Source organism: Oryctolagus cuniculus, chromosome 8 (genome assembly GCF_964237555.1).
Source record: "Oryctolagus cuniculus chromosome 8, mOryCun1.1, whole genome shotgun sequence".
Classification (NCBI taxonomy): Eukaryota; Metazoa; Chordata; class Mammalia; order Lagomorpha; family Leporidae; genus Oryctolagus; species Oryctolagus cuniculus.
The window spans coordinates 121723528-121744937 of record NC_091439.1 but is presented as its reverse complement, the minus strand read 5'-3'; the positions used below and the strand labels follow the sequence as shown (position 1 = coordinate 121744937).

General features: G+C 47.0%; 1 protein-coding gene across 2 annotated transcripts; it reads right to left on the bottom strand.

The window, feature by feature from the left end:
- Window positions 1-3657: 3657 nt before the first annotated feature.
- On the bottom strand, window positions 3658-21054 carry LOC103347079 (histone-lysine N-methyltransferase SETD7). 2 transcript variants are annotated; one of them, XM_051831321.2, is made up of 4 exons: window positions 20544-21054; window positions 17051-17168; window positions 13317-13474; window positions 3658-8674 (listed from the first exon to the last, which is right to left on the bottom strand). In XM_051831321.2, exons 2-4 carry the CDS (start codon window positions 17087-17089, stop codon window positions 8494-8496), a joined length of 378 nt encoding a protein of 125 aa, XP_051687281.2. In that variant the 5' UTR covers window positions 17090-17168; window positions 20544-21054; the 3' UTR covers window positions 3658-8493. The 2 variants fall into 2 exon arrangements, with proteins under 2 accessions (XP_051687281.2, XP_069904249.1); XM_070048148.1 differs by lacking the exon at window positions 13317-13474 and having other exon boundaries at window positions 20544-21027.
- Between the last annotated feature and the right edge of the window lie 356 nt (window positions 21055-21410).

The following is a 21410-nucleotide window of genomic DNA, read 5'->3' as shown; positions in this document are numbered from 1 at the left end:
ACCCACTGCCACAACAGAAAATGACTGATCTAGTTAAGCTATGGACAAAAGACCTGAATAAATCTTAAGAGGAAAAGACAGCAACGGGGTGCGTGTGACCGGGACAAGGAAGCAAGAGGGAAGGGCAAGGGACATGCAGCCACTCTGTCTTCCGAACCCTGAAGTGGCCTGCACTGCAGGTTTGTGCCTGTTTGCCAGGGAGCTGTCTGCAGTCCAGGCTCCTGGGGATAGCGCAAAGCTTTCCATGGCCACTCAGCCCACCTTGGTCACCACGGAGAGCCAAGAACGAGGCTCCATCATTAAGGAGGTTGTGTGTGCTGCAGTCCGGGCAGGAGAAACAGCCAGGGTGAAGCAGCCATGGCTGACACCAGGCAGCAGGTGGATAGGGACTGGACTGGGACAGAATAGCTGAACAGTAACATGCTGGGCAGCTGGTCTGCGTGTCACAGCGACAGGCACAAGAATGGACAGCAGTTAGGGGATCCACAGACCGCCTGGCTGTGAGACTGAACAAGGCAAAGGAAACCTGAGAGAGTAAAGGAAGCCTGAGCTCCATGAAGGGGTGCACGGCAGGAGGGGCGAGGGCACCCATGAGAATGGCAAGGTGAGCAGCCCAGAGCCCCCTGGGCTGCACACCCTGCCTCTACACTCTCCAGCTCTGTGGCCCTGCTGCTGAATGGCAAGCTACTCTGCAGGTCTGTGCCTCTGTTTTCCTTTCTGTAAAATGGGTGTGACTTAGTGTGTGTTCTGTTGCTATCCAGTACTGGAGACTGGGTCATTTACAAGGAGAGAGGTTTCCTTTGGCTGCCAGCTCTGGAGGCCGGGAAGGCCAGGGCAGCGGCTGGTGCTGACTTCACGCTGCTTCAGCTCAGGGCCTGCAGGTGTGCTGGGAGACAGAGTGTGAGGACAGCCTGGCTTTATAACAACCCACCCGAGGTGTGGGCACTAGGGTACAGCATGCTCAACAGCTACGTGGGACTCCCACATTCCTTATCGGAATGCTTGGGATCTAGTCCCTCCACTTCTGATCCAGCATCTTGCTAATGTGCCTGGGTGGCAGCAGGTGATGGCTCAAATACCTGGGCCCTGCCACCCTGTGGGAGATGCGGATGGGGTTCTAGGCTCCTGAGTTTGGCCTGGCCCAGCGCTGGCTATTCCAAGCATTTGAGGAGTGGACCAGTAGATGCAAGATCTCCCTCTGTCTCTCCCTCTCTCTCTGTCACTCTGCCTTTCAAATAAATAAAAACGAATAAATAAAATTTAAAAAAGAACTAAACAGGGGCTGATGTGGTAGCACAGTGGGTTCAGCTTCCGCTTGCTTTGCCAACATCTCATACTGGGGCACCAATTCAAGTTCTAGCTTCTCCATTTCCAATCCAGCTCCCTGCTAATGTGCCTGGGACGGCAGCCACAGAAGGCTGGAATACTTGGGCACCCACGTGAGAGACCTGGGTGGAGTTCTAGGCTCCTGGCTTCAGCCTGGCCCAGCCCAGGGCATTGCAGCCATTTAAGGGAGTGAACCAGCAGTCTCTTCTTGCTCTCTGTCACTCCGACTTTTCAATGAAGTAATTAACAAAATTGCCTTTTTAAAATTAAAGAACCTAAACAATGTGCTCTATTCATAAGGGAGAGGCAGTGCTGGGAGGATCAGTATGGAATTCTGCCAGAAAGGCCGGTGTCCCTCACAACCGAAATCACCTCTTCACCGCCCCTCCCAACAAGACTGCAGTGACAAGCACATGGCCACAGGAGTATGGAGACAAACCAAACTCCCTCTGTCGCACGGTGCTAGCAGTGCCCGGACCCTGGAGCGGCTGAGGAGATGACACGGATATTCTAAATCACTTCAAGTTGCCTGGGGAACCCCAGATAATTGTGTCTTTGAAGAATGCCCTTCACAAATCACTCTGGGAATTTCTGTAAATTGGTTTTTTAATTTTAAAAATCATTAATTTATTTGAAGACACTAAACTTCCTTCTTCTGTGAAGAAAATAAGCAAAACAAAATCCTTGGGCTGGTGCAGCACAGTGCGGCAAGACTCGGCCTGTGGTGCTGGCATCCCCTGAGGGTACCAGCTCGATCGAGTCCCGGCTGCTCCACTTCTGATCCAGATCCCTGCTAATGTGCCTGGGAAAAGCAGAACAAGATGGCCCAGGTGCTTGGACTCCCGCGCCCACATGGGAGACCCGGAAGGAGTTCCAGGCTCTTGGCTTCGGCCTGGTCTAGCCCCTGGCCATTGCAAACAGAAAGAAAAATCTCTTTCTCTCTGTAGACATTTGGGGAGTAAACCAGCGGATGGAAGATATCCTTCTGTCACTTTTTCTCTCTCTGTAATCTGTAACTCAAATAAATAAATAAATCATATTTTGTTTCTTTCTCTGTAATCTGTAACTCAAATAAATCATATTTTGTTTGTTTGTTTTTAAATAAAGGAGTGAACAGCTTGGGGCCTTTAGCAGAAGGTCCCTGTGACAGGGAAGCATTGTTGGACTCCCTTTGACTTGGGCTTTTATGCCTTGGGAATGTGGCAGAGTGGGCTTTGGGAACACTGACGGTGATTTGGGCAGAAATGGGAGGCTCCTGGCCCCTGAGCCCAGTTTCATCGCAGGATGCCTCACAAGCTGCCTCTATCTCCTCCACGCCCAGGGAGTGTCCCTGACCATCCCCTTCACACGCAACACCCTTAACGTGTGTATGAATTCTATCAGACACCTAGAGTGGCCAATCGCTCTGGATAGACGGCTGTATGCGGAGTCACGCCAAATATACAGCAAGCTCCAAACAGTCCTCTCTCCTCCTCACTCTTACTATACTGCACTGAATATGGTAGATGGCCAATATTTTTAAATTATTGCAATGTGAAGTTTGCTTAATAATTTAAATGTATGAGGGGACACATGCCCAGAAAACTATTACTGCTTTTCTGCCCTGGATGACCAAAGGAAGACAACGACAGATGATTGTATATTTTGTTTAATACTTGCATTGTTTCTATAGCGCAATTATAGCAATCTTTAAATTTACTTTTCATTACAAATATTTGTCAAGTTTTGTTTCAGAAACATTTTTCCTACTCTCTTGCACATGCACCCAGACACACTACAAAAAACTCATTCATAACACAGTAAGGGCAAACAGTATTCATGTAAACATCTTCCATTAATTTCCCATAATTTAAAAAATCATAAAATTATAGATATTGAATAAGGCTCATAGATTTAGTTCAAATTCCACAAAAGACCAAAAATGCTCCTTAACTGTCGTGGGGTTAACTTTGGGTTGCAATAATGCTGAAAGCATCCCCTGGCTGCCACTCTTTAACCACACCTCACAACCTTGTAAGTGCATTTCCAGATAGAAAGAGAACATAGAAAACCCAGGAGGAGAAACTTCTGAAGTAGGGAGCTCAGAATCACAGACATGACATTCTCCTGTAAGCAGGCATGACAGGGTCCCTGTGGTTTCCCAAAACAGGAATCAAGGTGAAGTACAGTGACCCAAAATGTAACCCAGTCGATATGTTAACATACACTGGTGTGTGTGTTCATATTGCTAGTATACACAGTGAAAATTTGTCATAATATTTATCATTTCATTATATCTAGGACCAAAGTGGGAAAAAAAAAAAACACGCAAGTTGACATCCTTGAAAGGAGTTTTATTTTATTTTATTTTTTTTTCCTGTAACCTAAGAGTTAGGAGAGTCGGGAGGTATGTCCTAGGGATGTGAATGGTTTTGCTCCTGAAACGACTTCTAAGAGCTGTGTGTGAAGTCACAGAGGAAGCGAGGGTGCGCAGGACCAAGGCCGTCTCTCTGGTTGGAAGTCGGGTGCTCAGGTGCATAGTCTTCCAGAGCCCAGACAGGGAGTGAGTGGGCTGTGCTGAGAAACCGGCCCCCCGCAGGCGCCTGCCGCTGCCTCGCCTCTCGGGCAGGCAGCCAGCGCTGGCAAAGCCGCGAAGTCCCACCCTGGGGTCTGAGCCCCAGCTCCACTGAGGGCAGCCTCCCTGATGTGTGTGTCTAGGCAGTGAGGGTGGCCGCCGGGAACCCCAGCTCCAAGGCTCCCACGGCCGAGTCTGGCTTCTGATTCTGCTGCCCTGCAAAGAAATTGTGCTCCGGGGAACTGCACCAGCGTCTCTAATGCCTCTGACTCACTCTGGGGCCCCTCGGGGGCCCGCAGGGATGTCGCTAAAAGGTGAACACACCTCCGTTAGCACCTAACTTACCACCAGGAAGCGGCGGAGGCACTGGGGAAGCCCACGAGCTCGCTCCACACCTCGGGGCAACCGCCTGGGGGCGCTGCCTCGGGTCGGAGTGATTTGTAGGCTTTTGATTTCTAAAAGTCAAAATTGATCTGCATTGTATCTCAATAGACTCCTAGAATTCTCACCAAAATTTGTGCAATCTGTTTAAATAGCACTGGAGTAATTCAGCTTCATTTAAATATAGTCATTCTACCAAGAAAATATTTCATACAAACATCTATTTACATACAAACACATTAAAATTTGCGAAAAGGGCTTCCACCCCTGTGATCATATGGCTTGAGAGAGTTTCATTGCTTTGAGTATGTATGCACACATTTGGCAAAAGGAAATTATTGAAATTTAGTATTTTTAAAGTAAAAAAGCCTCCAAATTCCTGAAAGTTCAAAGAAAAAAACAAACAAAAAACTATCGAGGTACCTCAAGTGGTTGCAATTTTAATAGATTTTGTGAACCTTTGATCTGTGGCAAATAAACATTACAACTATCAGTCTTGCAACGTAGTTTTGCTTGTTTTTCTAAAACAAAAGATGTCACGAGTCTATTAAATCACTACTCTTAAGACAGAAACTCGAGGCAACTGTTTTAAACCCAAAAAAATGGAAAACTGTACCTCTACCCTCTTGGAAGATTTTAAATGCATTTCGAGATGAGCGATTGAAATTTCTGTATATTCCATGAAAGTTACTAAAAGCGTCAGTACTGTCTCCCCAAGATAACCCTGTAGCTCACTGTTCACAATGAAGGAGATTTGGATCATCACTTTTCCACGCTGTGCATGCCGACGTGTGGTCTTCTTGGCCTTTTTGGGTTGTTGGAGAGAAGGAAATCGATTTTCAAGCATGAAGAACCCCAGGGCCAATAGCTTTATAGTCCCAGGCAGGTTCAGAGAGGTCGTGAAAACAAATTTCCTTCCTGGTTGCTCAGGTTGGGCTGTGGGGGTGAAGCGGGTTGAAACAAGAGTAGGTCCTACAAAACCCAAGTCCTCCTCCTCTGTGGCCTTCGCATCTCATCCTTCCTGTGAGTCGGACATTCAGTCCTCCTGTGGCGTTTGTGAGTCCATTCAATGTCCAGCTGGGACATGCTCCTCCAGGTTACGTCCTAGTCCTAACTCTACCATGAGATAGTAGTTCGTTCTAGAAAAGATGCTATGGGAAGATCTAGTCATGCAGGATTGGACTGAGACAGCTCTGAGTGAATCTCCAGGACAATGCTGTTGTTTAGGAGTGTATAGACTCACATCTCTACTCCCCACCACGTGGGCTCCTGCACATCCCTGCGGTGACCCGGATGCGGAGTCAGCTGCTTCCTGACACAGCTCCTCCTACAGTGGGTGAAAAGCTCGTCATTCTGAGGCTGTTCCACTCACACTTTGGTTCAAACAAGGACCACACTGGTCTTTCCCCAGCAGTCAACTCCTTCTGAAACCCTGGCCCTCTCCACTTCTTTCCCTACCTGCACAACACAGCAGATCTCAGGGCCCCTCAGTTCCCACCTGTGCAAAGTGGAATGTGCGTGCATGAGGGGAGGTGTGGTGGGGGACAGCAGGTGTGACAGCATCACTCAGGGGTAGAGAGCAACTGGAGGAAGGTTCGCACAGAAAGGTCTGGAAGAGAGAGGAAGAGAGAGAGAGAGAGAGCAAGTGAGTGCTGGAGACACAGACCACAAGAGAGGAGAGCAACTTGCCTGGAGAGTTGGGAATGGGGGAGTCTGGCTGGGCTAGGGTTCCACCTAGAAACTTAGGCTTCCTTGTGTGGGAGGAGAGAGAAGAAGAAAGAGCCGGGGCTGGGAAAAGGCGAGCAGGAAGTGTGGAGAATCAGGCAGAAAGTCAGAGAGAGGCTCAGCGTGGGTGTCCTCTTGCCTCCAAATTACCTGGAGGTCATAGACACATGGCCTGGTTGTAAGCTGAGTGTTTTCATTCAATATGTAATTGGAAGAATTGATCATTTTACTTCGGGACTCCTAACCATCTTCAATCCCTTTGATCCAAAAATTTTGTTCTAATTGCATTTCAAGGGGATCACTAGAGTACCCTTCTGGGATAGAAATTATATCCCAGCATGGCCGTGACCATGGGAGACCACAGACGGCTGTGTCACAGGTCTAACCTGCACCCTGCTCTCTCCGACCTCTCTCCCTGGCCTGGCTCTGAGGACCCCTGACTGGGCCTACTTCCTCCTGTCACTCACTTTGGGATACCTTTAAATAAAAACACCTATCAGAATCCAAGTCCAGAGACTCCGTCCGTCTGCCACAGATTACAGAACAATCTCTTTCTACAGAATAGAAGCGATCCTACCCTGCTGCCTTTTGAGCTAAAAACCCCATGCAGTTCCTTTTGCAGGAGCCCTTCCTGGAAGCCCTGAAGACTCCCTCTTGTACTGTGAACCATCAGCTTAAGCATACAAACAGGAATCCAGCTGGATCTCCCCGAATCCCCCACCACCTAGCTCCAAAGCACACAGCCGGGCGTCCAGGAAGCCTGGCCTTGAAAAGACTAGATGGACCGCTCGGTCACTGCCTTGAGGGGTGAACCCTGCAGGCCGCAACCCTTTTCCCCGCCCCTGGGATACCTGACCTCCAAGTTGCCGGCTGCCCTGGATCACGCTCTTCTATTAAAGGCTTCCTAAGAGCACTGTCTTACCGACAAGAGCTAGCAAACTCTCTTTTCCCTGTCTCCTGATTCCTCCACCGCTCCCAGCCATACTTCTCCCATCAGCAGGAGCTCACTGTGGGCTACAGCTTGGAAGGCCAAACCGACTGGCTTTCAAGGCCAAACCGACTGGGGGCGACAGATGGCCACTGCTGACGGCTGCAGGTCAGAGCAAGCCCTTCCTGAGACCTCATCGCAGCATCTAAAGAAGACGCAGCTCCAAATCGGTGGCATGTGGTGCACTGCTTATTGAAAACCAAGCGTTCCGGATTCATTCAGAGCCATCCCAGCTATGTTATCAATCTAATGTGCTAAACTAAAAAACAAGGGTTTTCTCCTTATTTCTGCAGTTGTGATTACACATGGCTTGCAAAGATGGCTGAAAGGCTATTGATACTGCTGCTGTCAACTACACAGGTGCTAACTCTCAGTTTATAATGCTTTGAAGCAAGTCAGTTTTGAAATTACAATGAGCAAGAGTAAGGTTTGATTTGTACCTAGAGATCAGTATGTCTGCCTTAACAGTATTGATTTAAAACTTGTTGTTTGAATTCTGTGTTAGAACTCAAGTTTGCTATTTGACTTTTGAGTTCAATGCACTGTGCCACAAGCCAGACTGCGCTATGTTATGTACATTTAATGTGTCCCCAAGGAGAAAAAAAATGACTAACACTATTGAAGATATTGCAAAATTGCCACAGTTACTGCTTAGAAATACTAATAGTCCTCTCTTCTTTCTTAAAGTATATATTACAACTCTCCCATAACTTAATGCAAACGAAGTAAATTCATTTCTTCCCACATCTTAAAGCAAAGATATCTTTGTTTACATGTGAGAATAATAATTCTATAATAACAACTCCTGGCTCTATGAGCCAGTACTTTATATTAGGGTGTAATAATGAAACAAAGAGCCAGAAAGACCTACGCACTCCCAGTGACACAAAATCTGTTTGGAAGGTTTCTCTCATCATCCATCCGGGAGGATAGCTAAGACAGGGAACAGGACTGAGAATTGAAATGACCCAAAAAGAGGGCTTCTGTGTACTAGGAAAAAAACAAAGCCAGTCTATTGCAAGATACAGATCAAAGGTTAGAAGGCAAATTATACTACATTTAGAGAATACAGATGTAATCATTCTCTATTTCCCACACGGCGCAGATGCAAGTGTGAGAATGCAATCTGCATTGGCCGGAGGGAAAAAAAAAAAAAAAAAACAAACCACTGATGACACATGACCGAAAAGCCCCATCTCCCATTTTCAGTCTGATCATTTGGCATCTCTGAATTTGGGACAGATTTAGACCCGAACCACCACCGAACGTCACGCCGTCGTAGGTCGAGTGCTCCACGAAACCTCTCAGTAGGATGTTGCTGCAAGGCTAGCTAATTTTAAATCTGGTATGAGTAATGCAGTCAGACCTAGTTAGTGTGCAAGAGCGTCGCTGCTAACGCAGCCCGAGAGGATGTGATGGTGCAGCACGAGCAGTCCCTGGCTGTCCCATTGTCGGAGAATCGTAGTGCATAGATCCAAGTTTCTTGTGCCAGGTCTCTGGAACCCCGGGACCAGGCCTTTCACTTTTGCTGGGTGGCCTGGAAGGCTTTTAGCTCCACCTGGTACCACTCGGGGGCTTCAGGCCCACTCTTGCCAGGGGGACTGTGGTCATAGCCGTAGGCGACCGTGAGCTCCTCGTCAGCCTCCACCGCTCGCAAGGTGCGGATGCATTTGATGGGCCCAAAGCGGGGGTGGACAAACCTGAGCAGGAAGAGGCACATGGTCATTCCTGGGGCCAGGCTGGGGCAGAAGGCAATCACCTACGTGCTCCTCCCTGGCCGCCACAGGTGTGGATGCAAAGTGCAGTCCGCAGGGCAGCTGGCTTCCACTCCCCCGGGACCTGGTGGGACACAGAGCCCCCCAGCCCTACTCTAGGCCCACGGGGTTGCAGCCTGCATTGTAACCACACTCCCAGGTGATGCACTGGCATGTTCAAGTTTGAAAAGCACTGCTCTATGTTTTTGAGCACACATGGCCCTCTGTATTTTGTAAAACCAGCAACCAGGGTCAACCACAAACATCTCTCCTTAATTAGAAAATCAGAGCCAGTGATCCCATCAGCATTTCAGCTCTTCTGTTTGGCAGCAGATGCTAACATGGCTGGTAGCATCAGCTTACCTGGCTGTACCTCGGGGTGAAGGCTTTGCTGGTGTCTTAGGACTGAAACAACCCTGCTTCTTTCTAAAATCCCAGCTTTTGGATCTTCAAAACAAAAAATCCCATCTTTCCCCCCATCTACATAGAGGATGCATAAAAGCAGATGAAGATTTCTTTCCAAGAGGCAGGTCTGCACTTCTCTGCCAATCTGCTTTTTTAGCATTTCCCTGGGAAGCACCCTGCAAAGGGAGCAGTGTCTCATCCCTGTAACAAACTCTCTCGCAGAACCAGAAGTGGGGTCAAGGCCATGACCAACGTCAGCTGCTGCCAAAGGCTCTCAGTCAGCCCCAGTCCCCAGCACAGCCCCCCACAGGAGAGGCTGGTAAAAATAGACTGAGCTCACCCGCAGATGCTGAGATGGAAAGGAACCAGCTTGGCTTTGTATGCATCTGGTCAAATACATCTCTTTCATTTCCAATCACCTTTTGAACCAGAAGGTCAGTTCCGGGCCCTGACGTGGAGCGGCAGGGAGTGTGTCTGTGGCTCCCAGACACATTTTACCATACAGTATGCAAAGGAACAGCCTCTACTCAGTGCCACACGGGGTGCTCTGTCCATCTTACTTTGGTTTCATGTTTCCTGGAAAGTCACTTAACTTGGGGTCAGATGGCTGTGGGGTGAGTGCTGGTTCTACACATGAGAACTGTGTGCTCTTGGGCAGCCTGCCTTGTATCTGAATCACACTGTTGTCACCTGCAAGATCCTGGCAATACTTACTGTACAGCATCTCCGGGGTGAAAGATGGGGTCACAAATGGCAAGCACTTCACATGGCGCCCGGTACAAAGTGAGGACTTAGCTAGCGCTCATCACTACGTGTGTGAGCATGTATATGAGTGTGAGTGTGCATGTGTGTAAGCTTACATGCATGTGAGCATGCATGTGTCAACATGTTTGCATGAGTATATGAACATGCACATATGTGAGCATGTCTGTGTGTAGACATCTGTGAGAGTGTGAGCATGCAAGTGTGTGAACACATACATGTGTCAGAATGTGTGCGTATGCATGAGTATGTGAACATGCATGTGTGTGAGCACACAAGTGTGTGTGTGTGAGTGTGCAAGTGTACAGAATGACCAGGCTGTGCTCCATTGCAAAGGAGATGCCTGACCCAGGGACTCAGGAATTCCTCATTAAAATTACAACTCTTTGTCTTTAAATTAAAATATCTCATCACAATTTACACCATATTTCTAGTGCAGTATAAAAAATAGCACTCCTGAAACAGAGCTCTGGGTAGCCTTCCAAAACATTGAAAATAGTCCTGTGTTGAATTTCTGGGCCTAAGTCTTCTCTGAGGATTCCCTCATATTTTCATTTTCTTGCTCATTGTCATTATTTTCGGAGGGTAGATAATGGGCAGGCTGAAAAGAGCGAACTCGGTTTCAAGTGATGGTTCTTGAAGAAGGCACCAAGGCGCAGCAATGGCTAAGAGCACTTAGGCAGAGTGCTTAGGAGGCCAGTGTTTCCTCGCCTGGGATCTGGGAAGATGGGGCAGTGGCCTCAGGAGGGGTAGGCAACGCAGGACTCACAGTGGGCAGGGCACCTGCTAGCGGTGCTCAGTGAATGTGAGCTGCACGGTCAGCCGCAGAGTCAAACCTCTGTGCCAAGGGGCTTGGCTCCTTGTCGGCCCCTCACCCACATGCACAGCTGGGAAATTAGCTCCCGGATGTCCCATGTGACATTTTGCACAAGACCACAGTTTTGAGGGTACTTCAAAAAGTTCATGGAAAATAGAATTGAAGATATGTTTATTTTGGTGCAAAATATTTTGAAACTCATGAATATGAAGTGGTCTGGAAGAACGCATAGAAAATGTATATTAGGGGCCGGTGCTGTGGCATAGCAGGTTAAAGCTCCAGCCTGCAGTGCCGGCATCCCATATGGGTGCCAGTTTGAGTCCCGGCTGCTCCACTCCCAATCCAGCTCCCTGCTAATGTGCCTGGCAAAGCAGTAGAAGATGGCCCAATCTCCCTGGCACCTATGTGGGAGATATGGCGGAAGCTCCTGGCTTCAGATGAGCTCAGCTCTGGCTGTTGTGGCCACATGGAGAGTGAACCAGCGGATGGAAGACCTCTCTCTCTCTGTCTCTACCTCTCTCATAACCCTGTCTTTCAAATAAATAAAATAAATCTTTTAAAAAAATTTAAAAAATGTATATTAGGAAAAAAACTACACATAGATTTCAAAATTGTTTGCACAAAACAAGCTTATCTTTTAATCCTGTGAACATTTTGAAGTAGCCTCATAAAACAGCTTACAGAGTATTGCTTTAGGTTAAAGCACATATAACAATGCCAATGATTTCAGAAGTGAATGTCATGAATTGGTATTTGGCTGTTGTTCATGTAGTCTTTCCATGATCTCAGATGACTAATATTTGGTCACACTGAACTTGCAAACAAAGAAAGCAACAAAATCAAGACCTCCTGAGTACAGATATGTAATTTTGCATAATGAGACCTTCTCTTGGGTCCCATGGTCTTTTTCTTTTGGTGAGAAAGATCGTGTCCTTGCAATGAAATCACAGGACGGGCCGGAGCAGCTTAAGCAGCAATAATGCTGTTTAGTTACTATTGCTTTAAAAAGGTTGCTGTTAAGCTGAGCACAGCTTGGAATGATGCTCTGGCCTTATCCACATTGGCCATGGGTGCCTTGGGGTTAGTAACCGTGTCAGTTTCACTCCACATGACACATGTCCTTTGCCCTTTAAACAGAAGATGCAGCTCCAGTGCTCGTTACTGGCTGCCAAGCAGAGCAAGGCGCTGCCAGATGATTTTTTCAGCCATCTCAGAGACGCGAGAAGGAACATTCTTGAGGAACCTCCAAATCCAGGCAATTTTCCTCCAGATGAAGTGCACACGATCTGCTCTTGCCTATGCTAACAAGTGGGATGACTGAGGGCCGCAAGCTATAGCTGCACAGAGAGGGTTGCACACAGCTCATCAGCTCCCAGGCATTATTGGCATCCTCCGGCCAAGCTAAGGAGAAAGATGGCGATGGTACAAAGTCCCAGCTGTATGCTTTTGAGAACAGCCAGAGATGCTTGGCTTTGGAATGAGAACATCCAGGGAGCACATGAAAACTACTCAACTACTTGGAGGGCTACCTTGTAGAAGACAGGTTGACACAGGGGGCAGGAGAGAAAGGGACACAATCAGTGTTGAGGGCTGGATGTCATTTGGGCTTACTATAAAGAACTTGCTAGTCCTCTGAGCCAAAGCTAATTTCATATCTGTTTCATTTGCTGGGACAGCTGCCTCTGCAGATAATAACAATCCCCCCTAACCTGTGGAGGTTTCCAAGCAGAGATTCAATGAGCAGATGGAAGAGAAGGCTCAAACTCCAACAGAGGGTAGGAGTCAGATTATTAATATTTTTAACGACCACCTTAAGACATAAGTCACACATCATACATTCACCTTTGTGAAATGGAAAAGAGTATGATGCTTAAATATTCAACAGTTGTGCCACCATCCCCATGATCTAATCTTACAAAGTCTAATCCCCACAAAGTGAAATCCTCTACCCATCAACAGACACCTCTCATCGCCCCCCTTCCAGTGCTAGGAAAGCACGATCTACACTCTCTTCAGATGTCCTATTGTGGACATTTCCTGTAAACAGCGTCACACAACAAGTGCCGCTCTGCAGCTGGATCCTTTTGCCATGTGTTATGTTTTCAGGTCTCATCTATACTGCGGCATGTGCCATTCTGTTTTGTTACCAACTATAGGGACTCGGATTTGACCAGTCTCTTCCAACACTGAGACCTCATGCCCTGGGCTTAGGTTTGATTTTCCTCCCTGCTTCCACATCATGAAAGAGTTCTGTAATTGTCTCCAGGAGCAGAATAACTTTGAGCTTTACCATTATTCCCAACAACACTATGCTTAATTTTCCAGAATGAGAAAGTTGATGGACAAAGAAGGCAGCCAAAAAGACAGCAGCCACTCAGTATGGAATTTCCATAGCATTTCTCCCCTTTGAAGCCCTTTGTATTTCTTAACTTGCCAAGGCTGCGAAATGGGGCTGTTTGGGTTCTGAGCTTCGAATCAGTACCCTGTGGCATGAGGTGGAGGACGCTCAGTGGTTCTGATGGGGCAGGAGACATCTTTTCCACACCCCCCACCCCTCAGGGCCCTGTGGCCCCAGAGCCACCCCAGCACTGGCGTCATACTTACATATCATAGACGCAGTTTGGAGTGAAGGAGGGATTCGCCTTGTGTCCCAAGGAGGCACAGTACTTGGATACGTGGTTATAGGGCTCAGGCACATCAATGACCGTTTCTTCATCGAGGGAGAGGGTGTTCCCATTAAGGACCCAGTCCCTGCTGTCAACCTGCAGAGAAGAAGATAGCAAGTGTCCAAGAGGCTCCTCCTCCCAGGGGCTCAAAAACATTGGAGACACTAACTCGTATGTCCTTCAACTTCATAATCTTAGTGTCAAAGACATGGAAAACTTAATATGGGCTGGCATTGTAGAGCAGCAGGTAAAGCTTCCGCTTGTGGTGCCCGCATCCCACATGGGCTCCGGTTCAAATCCTAGCTGCTCCACTTCTGATCCAGCTCCCTGCTACTGCACATGGGAAAGCAGTGGAAGATGGCCTAACTGCTTGAGCCCATGCCACCTACATGGGAGACCTGGACAGAGTTTTTGGCTCCCGGCTTCCGTTTGGCCCAGCCTGGACAATTGCATCCATTTGGGGAATGAGCCAGTGGATGGAAGATCCCTCTTTTTCTGTCTCTCCCTCTCTTTTTCTAACTCTGCGTTTCAAATAAATAAATAAAATAAATTTAAAAAAATTAATGCGGTTCTCCACATACTGATGGTGCAAATGACATATATGGGCAGTTCAGTTTACTATTGATTGACGTTTTTATGTCCCTTATAAAGACAGACAAAAGTATAACCAGATAAGCTGACTTAAAAGTAGACAAGGGACCAACCAGTGCTATGGCGTAACGGATAAAGCCACCACCTGCAGTGCCAGCATCCCCATATGAGTGCCAGTTTGAGTCCCAGCTGTTCCACTTTTGATCCAGCTCTCTGCTATGGCCTGGGAAAGCAGTAAAAGATGGTTCAAGTCCTTGGGTGGGCCTCTGTACCCATGTGGGAGACCACAAAGAAGCTCCTGGTTCCCGGCTTCAGATCTGCACAGCTCCAGTCGTTGCAGCCACTGGGGAGTGAACCAATGGATGGAAGAACCCCCTCCCCCCACCTCTCTGTAACTCTGCCTTTCAAATAAATAAATAAATAAATAAAATCTTAAAAAGTAGACAAAGGCCACTTGTTCTTTTCCTGAATGCCTGGCCGAGGAGCTATTGTGGTGATGTCCCTCACCAGCAGGGACCTTGCTAAAATTCTGCCCCCCTCCAGCCCCGACACTGAATTTGCCTTCGTGATCAACCAGGCTGCATCCTGCAGCTCTCCAGGGCCCCTCTGGCGTGCTGGGAGCATCTCTGCTGTGCCCAGCCATGCCCAGGAACGCCCCAGGCCCCAGGTTGGAGTGGCTGAAGAAGCTATGAGCATCTCCGTGGATATAGAGGAGGCCCCTCCCGGGCGGGGGGGGGGGGCAGCACAAATGTGCAAACGAAAAAGTGGGCAAAGAAAATGAGGCAAAAGAAGAGGCAAAGTAAGAGCATCCGGTGGAACCAGGAACAAAGGGGTTGCAAGACGTCCTGCATCTGTGCCCCAGGTGGGCCATCAGCATGACTAGCAGACAGTCCCCGATGAGGACCAGTGTACTCTCCTACCTACAACAGGATTCGCCACCCGCAGGGCAACCATGAGGCTTTCTCTCTCCAAAGTACTCCCAGCCAGCACCCCCAGGACCTGGGCATGCCGGCCCAACAGCCTCCTGGTGCCAACAGGACTGTATTTTCGTACAGAACTGCTTACTCTTGGAGGCGGACCATCCCTCCTGCCTCTCCATCACAACCATGCCTTTATCTGTATGTGACAGTTACTCAGTGGGCACTCACTGAGTGACGATCACGTGTCAGATATTGTTCTAGGTACCAGGGTCCAACCCAGCAGTTGTCAAGAGTGCACAGAATCCTCATGGATCTTACGATTCCAGCCCGGCCACGTCATGTCAGGACGGGACCCTTGGTCTCATGCACCTTACACTGTTAATGGCTGTTGCTTTGGTCTGGATGTGTTGGTTCCCCGGAGGGTTCAGGGTGGCAGTGCTGAGGTGTTGGGAACTTTAAGAAGTAAGGCCTAAACGGGCCCTGCGGTGGTTTGCTCTTGGAGGACACGCAGGCCCAGGCTAGTTCCGGAGAGAACGGTTGTTAAAGGGAGCCTCCTTTTGTGTGTGGCTGATTCTCTTTCCATTTCTCTGTCATGAGTGGTGCAGCCCAGAGTCTATCACCAGGATGTAGGTACCACGTTGTTCAGCCCCCTGTAGCCACCAGAGTCACAAGCCTCTTTGCTTTGTAAATTACCGAGCCTCAGTGGTTTTTTATTTGTTGTTGTTGTTGCTAGCAATGCAAAATGGCTCAAGACAGTTAATGAATTTTTCCTATCTCCTCCACAGAATCTAAATTTCATGAGGGCCAGGAGGGAGTTTCATTCATCTTTATAATACCACACAGGGAGCGCCTGCACTGTTTGTTACTGGATTTGTGACCTTGGCCAAGTTGCTTAACCTCTTTAAGCTTCTGTTTCCTTTCTGTAAAATATTTAAATAAATAAACTCAGGCTAAGCATCCCTAACCTGAAATCTGAAATGCTCCCAAATGCTAAACTGTTTAGTGCTAACACAATGCCACAAATGGAAAATTCCACACCTCACCGCATGTGACAGGTTGCAAAGAGTGGGTGCACTGAAGATGTTCTATAAAACACCTCCAGGCAAGTGTGTAAGGTGTATATGAAGCATACATGAATTCGCTGTTTGGACCTGGGCCCTACCCCAAAACACCTCATATGTATATGGGAATATTCTGAAACCCAGAACACTTCTGGTCCCAGGCATTTCAGGTAAGGGACACTAATCCTGTAACATAGCATTATCTCAGAGTTACTCACTTTGTTTTTTGTTTTCCCAGCCAAAAGCAAATTTATTCAAAGGGAATAAGTGTGCAGAGGTGGCTGATTGCCAGCGTGTGCACAGAACTCCCAGAACTACTTTCAGAGGTTGAACTTCCGGGACTTTCTGGATTGTTCTATAGGGACCCCAGCTACCTGGCCACAGCCCAGTTTGAGCAAAGCACCATCTTTTGCTGTGCAATTGCTCTGAATGTAGAATAATGTGACTATCTCCGGGCATTTCCCCTGCTGGTGCAAAGGCGGGGGCATCAATGTGGGTGCCAGACACAAGCTTAAGTCCCAAACTCCTCCAAGTGAGATAAGGGTGAGGCTCCCCAGCTGAACTTTGCCTTTAAGCAGACTCTTAGGAGGCGAAGAAACAAAACCAAAACACATATATGTTGGACACAGTATCAAGGCTTGTGTCACTTTAATTTTCTGATTTTAGTCTTTTTTTTTTTTTTTTTTTTTTTTTTTTTGGCACTAGAACCCCTTACTCCTGACAAGATGTAGGCTAGTGGATGGACTCACACAATCAGAAGCAGGGGCTTCCCCTACACAGCACCCTGCCCAAGCTCATAGATTAATTATCACACAGTCCGACTGGAGCTTGATTCTTTTTGGACACTGGGTATGGTCCAGCACAAAGCACTTATTGCCTGATTTATGACATCATCACACTTTCTATAAAACAGCAATGGAACTTGTAAAAAAATATTAAGCCTCAAAAAGAAAAAAATAAAAGAGGAAACTATCCAATCAATTTTATAGAAATGCCAACCCATTTGTTCCTTAATATTTCTGGTGAATATGAAAGTAAAGAATGCTATCTGGCACAAAGCCCTCAGCCAATCTCGTCAGCTTCCTCTCCCACCCTCTCACCTCTTGGTGTGTAATTCGGACTCCATTATAAAAAGACATGGCGGTATTGGGGCCCACTGCCACTTTCGAAAACAGTCCTTCTCCGGCGCTGGAAATGAGAGATTCTGCAACATAAACCCTACAGAGAAAAAGAGGGTTGAATAATGACTTTCTAGTTTGATAAGTCACTTTTTACATCAACCAACAAAGGGCGTTGTGGCTACCAAAGCCAAAATATCAGCTTATAATAATCCAACAAAGAAGGAAGGAAAGTAAAATTATAAAGTTTTAGCACTGGGAATGGCAGAAGTGGCAGTTATGTCTCTTTTAAGAGTGGTGTTCAAAATTTGCCAATAAGATTATTGCATATTCATAAAGCTGCCTGGCACTTGACACGAGGGGATCTCTTTTTTCTTGGTTGAATTTTATCTTTTTAGTTACTGACAATTTTCATGGTCCTACTGGACAAGTAAAAGAACTTTCCAATATTCATTAAAACTATATTCGAGTTTGTCAGTGCCAGCTAGGAGGGAAAGACTGTTCTAATTAAACCTCAAGATGAATCTTTGACATGAAAGAATGACAGTTATTAAGATAAATAAAAATTTGCATCAAATTGAGAAGTTTCTGTACTGCAAAAGAAACAGGAAAGTAAAGAGGCAACTGACAGAATGGGAAAAAATATTTGCAAACTATGCAACAGATAAAGGTTAATAACAAGAATCTACAAAGAGATCAAGAAACTCCACAACATCAAAACAAACAACCCACTTAAGAGATGGGCCAAGGACTCAATAGACATTTTTCAAAAGAGGAAATCCAAATGGCCAACAGACACATGAAAAAATGTTCAAGATCACTAGCAATCAGGAAAATGCAAATCAAAACCACAATGAGGTTTCACCTCACTCCAGTTTGAATGGCTCACATTCAGAAATCTACCAACAACAGATGCTGGTGAGGATGTGGGGAAAAAGGGACAAAAAAAAAAAAAAGATAAATGAAACGAATACTTCCCAATAAAAGGCTATATAATGGGCCTCAGCTATTTATAACCCAAGGTCAAATGCAGCTGTTGCTTCTTTTTGTAAATAAAGTTTTATTAGAACACAGCCATATCATTTTGTTTAGCATTGTATACAACTACTTTAGTGCTACAAAGGCAGAGTGGAGTAATTACAACAGAAATCAGATGGCCTAAAACACCCAAAATATTTAGTGTGTGGCCTTGTCCAGGAAAACCACTGATTTCTAACAGAAAACAGCATTCACGATTATGGAACTGAATTTATTAAGGCAGTAGATGTCCCGGCACCTGGCAGGAACTGGACATATAATTTTTGTTACATGGACCTTAGGCTTATTTTGTGAAATGAAAGATTGAATTATTGCTTCCAGCGCTCTACTTTCCCTGTGACAGAAGTACAGGAAGGAACTTCAAAACATTTGTGGAAAAATAGCATTAAAAGATAAGTTTATTTTGGTGGAAAACATTTTTGAGCCCCATGCATAGCTTTTTCACAATACAAATTCTTCATGAACTTTTGGGAGACCCCTAGGACATCCTGCCCCTGCACCATGCAATCTTGGTGGTGGTGGGGGAGTGACATCCCTGCCCTTCTGACTTCCTGCCTGCTCCCCAGTGGAGCCCAGCGGAAGTGACTGCATGCTGTGTGTCTGGTGTTGAGAGGTGAGGCAGGTCTCTGCCAGCCCCACTACGCCCACCCCCAGAGTTCCCACTGTTTCCAGGAGGAGAATATGCCCAAGGGGACAGCGGCTCCTGTAGCCGGAATCTTGGAATGAAGACATGTGAAACAGACCTGAACCCGACTTGAAGCCTGGAGTCCAGCCCAATCCAGCTGAGCCTAGTTGGTCCCAGTCAAAAGAGGCTGAACTCCAGCCAACCCATAGGACCAGGAGCATAAAAGAAAATGTTTGCTTTTGTAAAGCAGCAGTGGTTAGCAAGATACTGTTAGGCAGCGTCATCACAACAATGATAACAGGAAAGACGGACACATGCAACTATGGACTGTGTTGTTTGAGGCTAACAAAGAGACCAGACATCCCTCTGTAACTGGGCCAGAGTCTCATGTCCAGAAAAGAGGCCACTTATTCATTGTGACATTGTAGAGTCAGTCCTGTTAGTCAAACAAGGGAAGAGCCCTATTTCTGAGATGGTAATAGAAATAGAAATGGAATGGGAGGCAATACATGCTTATTACAAAGAGCAAAGTCGACAGAAAACCCACCTTGGAGAGTTCTTTACTATAAACAGACCCAGTGCTACCCAGGCAGGGTAGCAGAAAAAAGCCATGGGGAGCGGGACCTCAGCTGTGCCGTAGGCGTGAGAGGAAATGGCACAGGCTGGGCACTCTGGGAGTGAGCTTCCAGAATCAGAAATATGTCCCTTACAAGCTGGAATCTTTATGTGTCTCACACCTCCTTTGTTTCTCTTCTGTCCTTTCTTAAGTGGATAAAGAAATTATCTTGGGTTCCAGACCCCTCTGCTGGGCATGGAAGATAAGGAGGGCTCTGGATGTGTAGGGGACAGCTTTAGCGAGTGTGACGTGCTCCCCAGGGGACAGAGGGACTGCTGCATAAACTGCAGCCCTGGAGCCCTAAGAAGGGTGACGCAGGGTAGGCAGGAAGTTCATTTAGGTCTGCTGAGCTGGAAGTCACAAGCCCCCATTTGTAATACTATCCTCCAACTTGTGAAACAAAATGCCCCCTTTCCAGGGTTGCATCTGCTTCATCCGGGCCCTAAAGGGAGGATACCATAAAAATATGGACATTAAGCTCCCAGGTGGAACTTGGGGAGGAGGTGCCATATAATTCCTAGGTGGCTTCATGCCTGTAGAGGCACCATCCCCTCCCTCTTAAAAGAGGCCGTCAACTGACAGGGTCGGTCTCTCTCTCTCTCTCTCTCTCTCTCTGCATAGACCAGGGCTGGAGGTGCTGCCAGATGTCCTCTGTCTCCCCTCCCTCCACCCCTCCTCCCTTCTGGCAATCCTCTGGCCCAGCACCCAGTCACGATGGGTCTATCTCTATGGGCAGTAACCCACGCTTATATGTGTGTTCACTTTCTCACCTTTGAAATACATTTTGCTCCTATTTTTTGTATCTTATATGTGTCTGTACTTGCAATGCTTGTCTCTGGGAAGCAAGGACCTGGAGGGAAAAATTAAAGCACCCTAACCCACATCAAAGGCACACGTGGACAGGGCGTGGCAGGCCCATGTTTCTTCCCAGCCAGACTTGCATCCCGGGACTGCCACTGGGCTGTGCTGGGCTGTGCTGGACAGGTGGAGAAATCCTGCTACAGGGACAGATTCTGCATGGAAGCAAAACGGCTCTGCTCAGACTATGTGCGTATTTACTTGGAGGACTTGCAGAGGAAAAAGGCACATTTGCAAGGAGCTTGGTCTGGGCAGGAGAGCCCCAGAGGTAGGCTAGTTCCCCCGACTGGGGCGGTTTCACCTCACACAAATGGTGAAAACCACAAGGAGGAAAGTACCTCTCTGATTCATAAGGGTCTGGAAGCAGAGCGTTGCTGGAGATGCAGGAAGAAGTCGACTTGTCGAAGTGGTACACGGAGCCTAAAAACAAACAACAATGTCAGTCCAAGTGCACAGGGCAGTGAAAGTGTTTTCTCTATCCCTGAGAGAAAAAAGAGCTAAGTAGCGAAAAATGTCATTCAAGTTACACCAAGCAGAATGAAATTCTTCAACTTAAGCGACTAGCTTTCAGAGTCACTCTTGGGTTTTATTTTTAGGTCTTAACGAATAGCCATCAGCCATATCTCTTAAAATCTCCATTTGCTTTTGGGTTTTCTTGAGTCAACTGATTTGAAAGATGCTTGGGTACTTAACATTTTTAATCAAGAAAAGGCTTTATCATGAAATTTTGAGATCTCTTTGGTCAGATCAAATTGGGTAATGCATTTAATTTTTTTTTATGGTCTGCAGAATTCAACAACTGAGCCCAGGCAGGAGTCCCTAGCGCTCAGAACAGATGTTCAGCCTCACTAGAACTAAGGGCAGCACTGCCTTTGCTAACGCATTAATGAAGTCATCACACTCCTCTGAAAGTAGTGCCAGAGCCAGTGAGTAATTTATTCCCGAAACTGAGGTACACAACTGTCTTAGAATAACCATTGGCTCTCCTCAAAGAATCAGCCCTAGAGAATCCTCACCGAGCACCACCAAGACATCCAGTGCTCTGAAGGCTAACAAAGAGGGAGCTGAGATCGGCAATTAGAGGGCTTGCTCCTGCAAAGTCAAGCATTGGGAGCACTAAGGCATCACTGATAACTCTACTAATCAATCCCTCAGGGGTCTCCAGTTCCTGTTTCTGGTTTTTTTTTTTTTTTTTTTTTTTTAAC

Coding starts and splice junctions, on each gene's coding strand:
- LOC103347079 (XM_051831321.2), bottom strand. CDS start 17,089: ATGTCTTTTTATAATGGAGTCCGAATTACACACCAAGAG. Junction 13,475..17,050: donor TCCGAATTACACACCAAGAG/GTGAGAGGGTGG, acceptor TCTTCTCTGCAG/GTTGACAGCAGGGACTGGGT. Junction 8,675..13,316: donor CCAAACTGCGTCTATGATAT/GTAAGTATGACG, acceptor CTTCCTGCTCAG/GTTTGTCCACCCCCGCTTTG.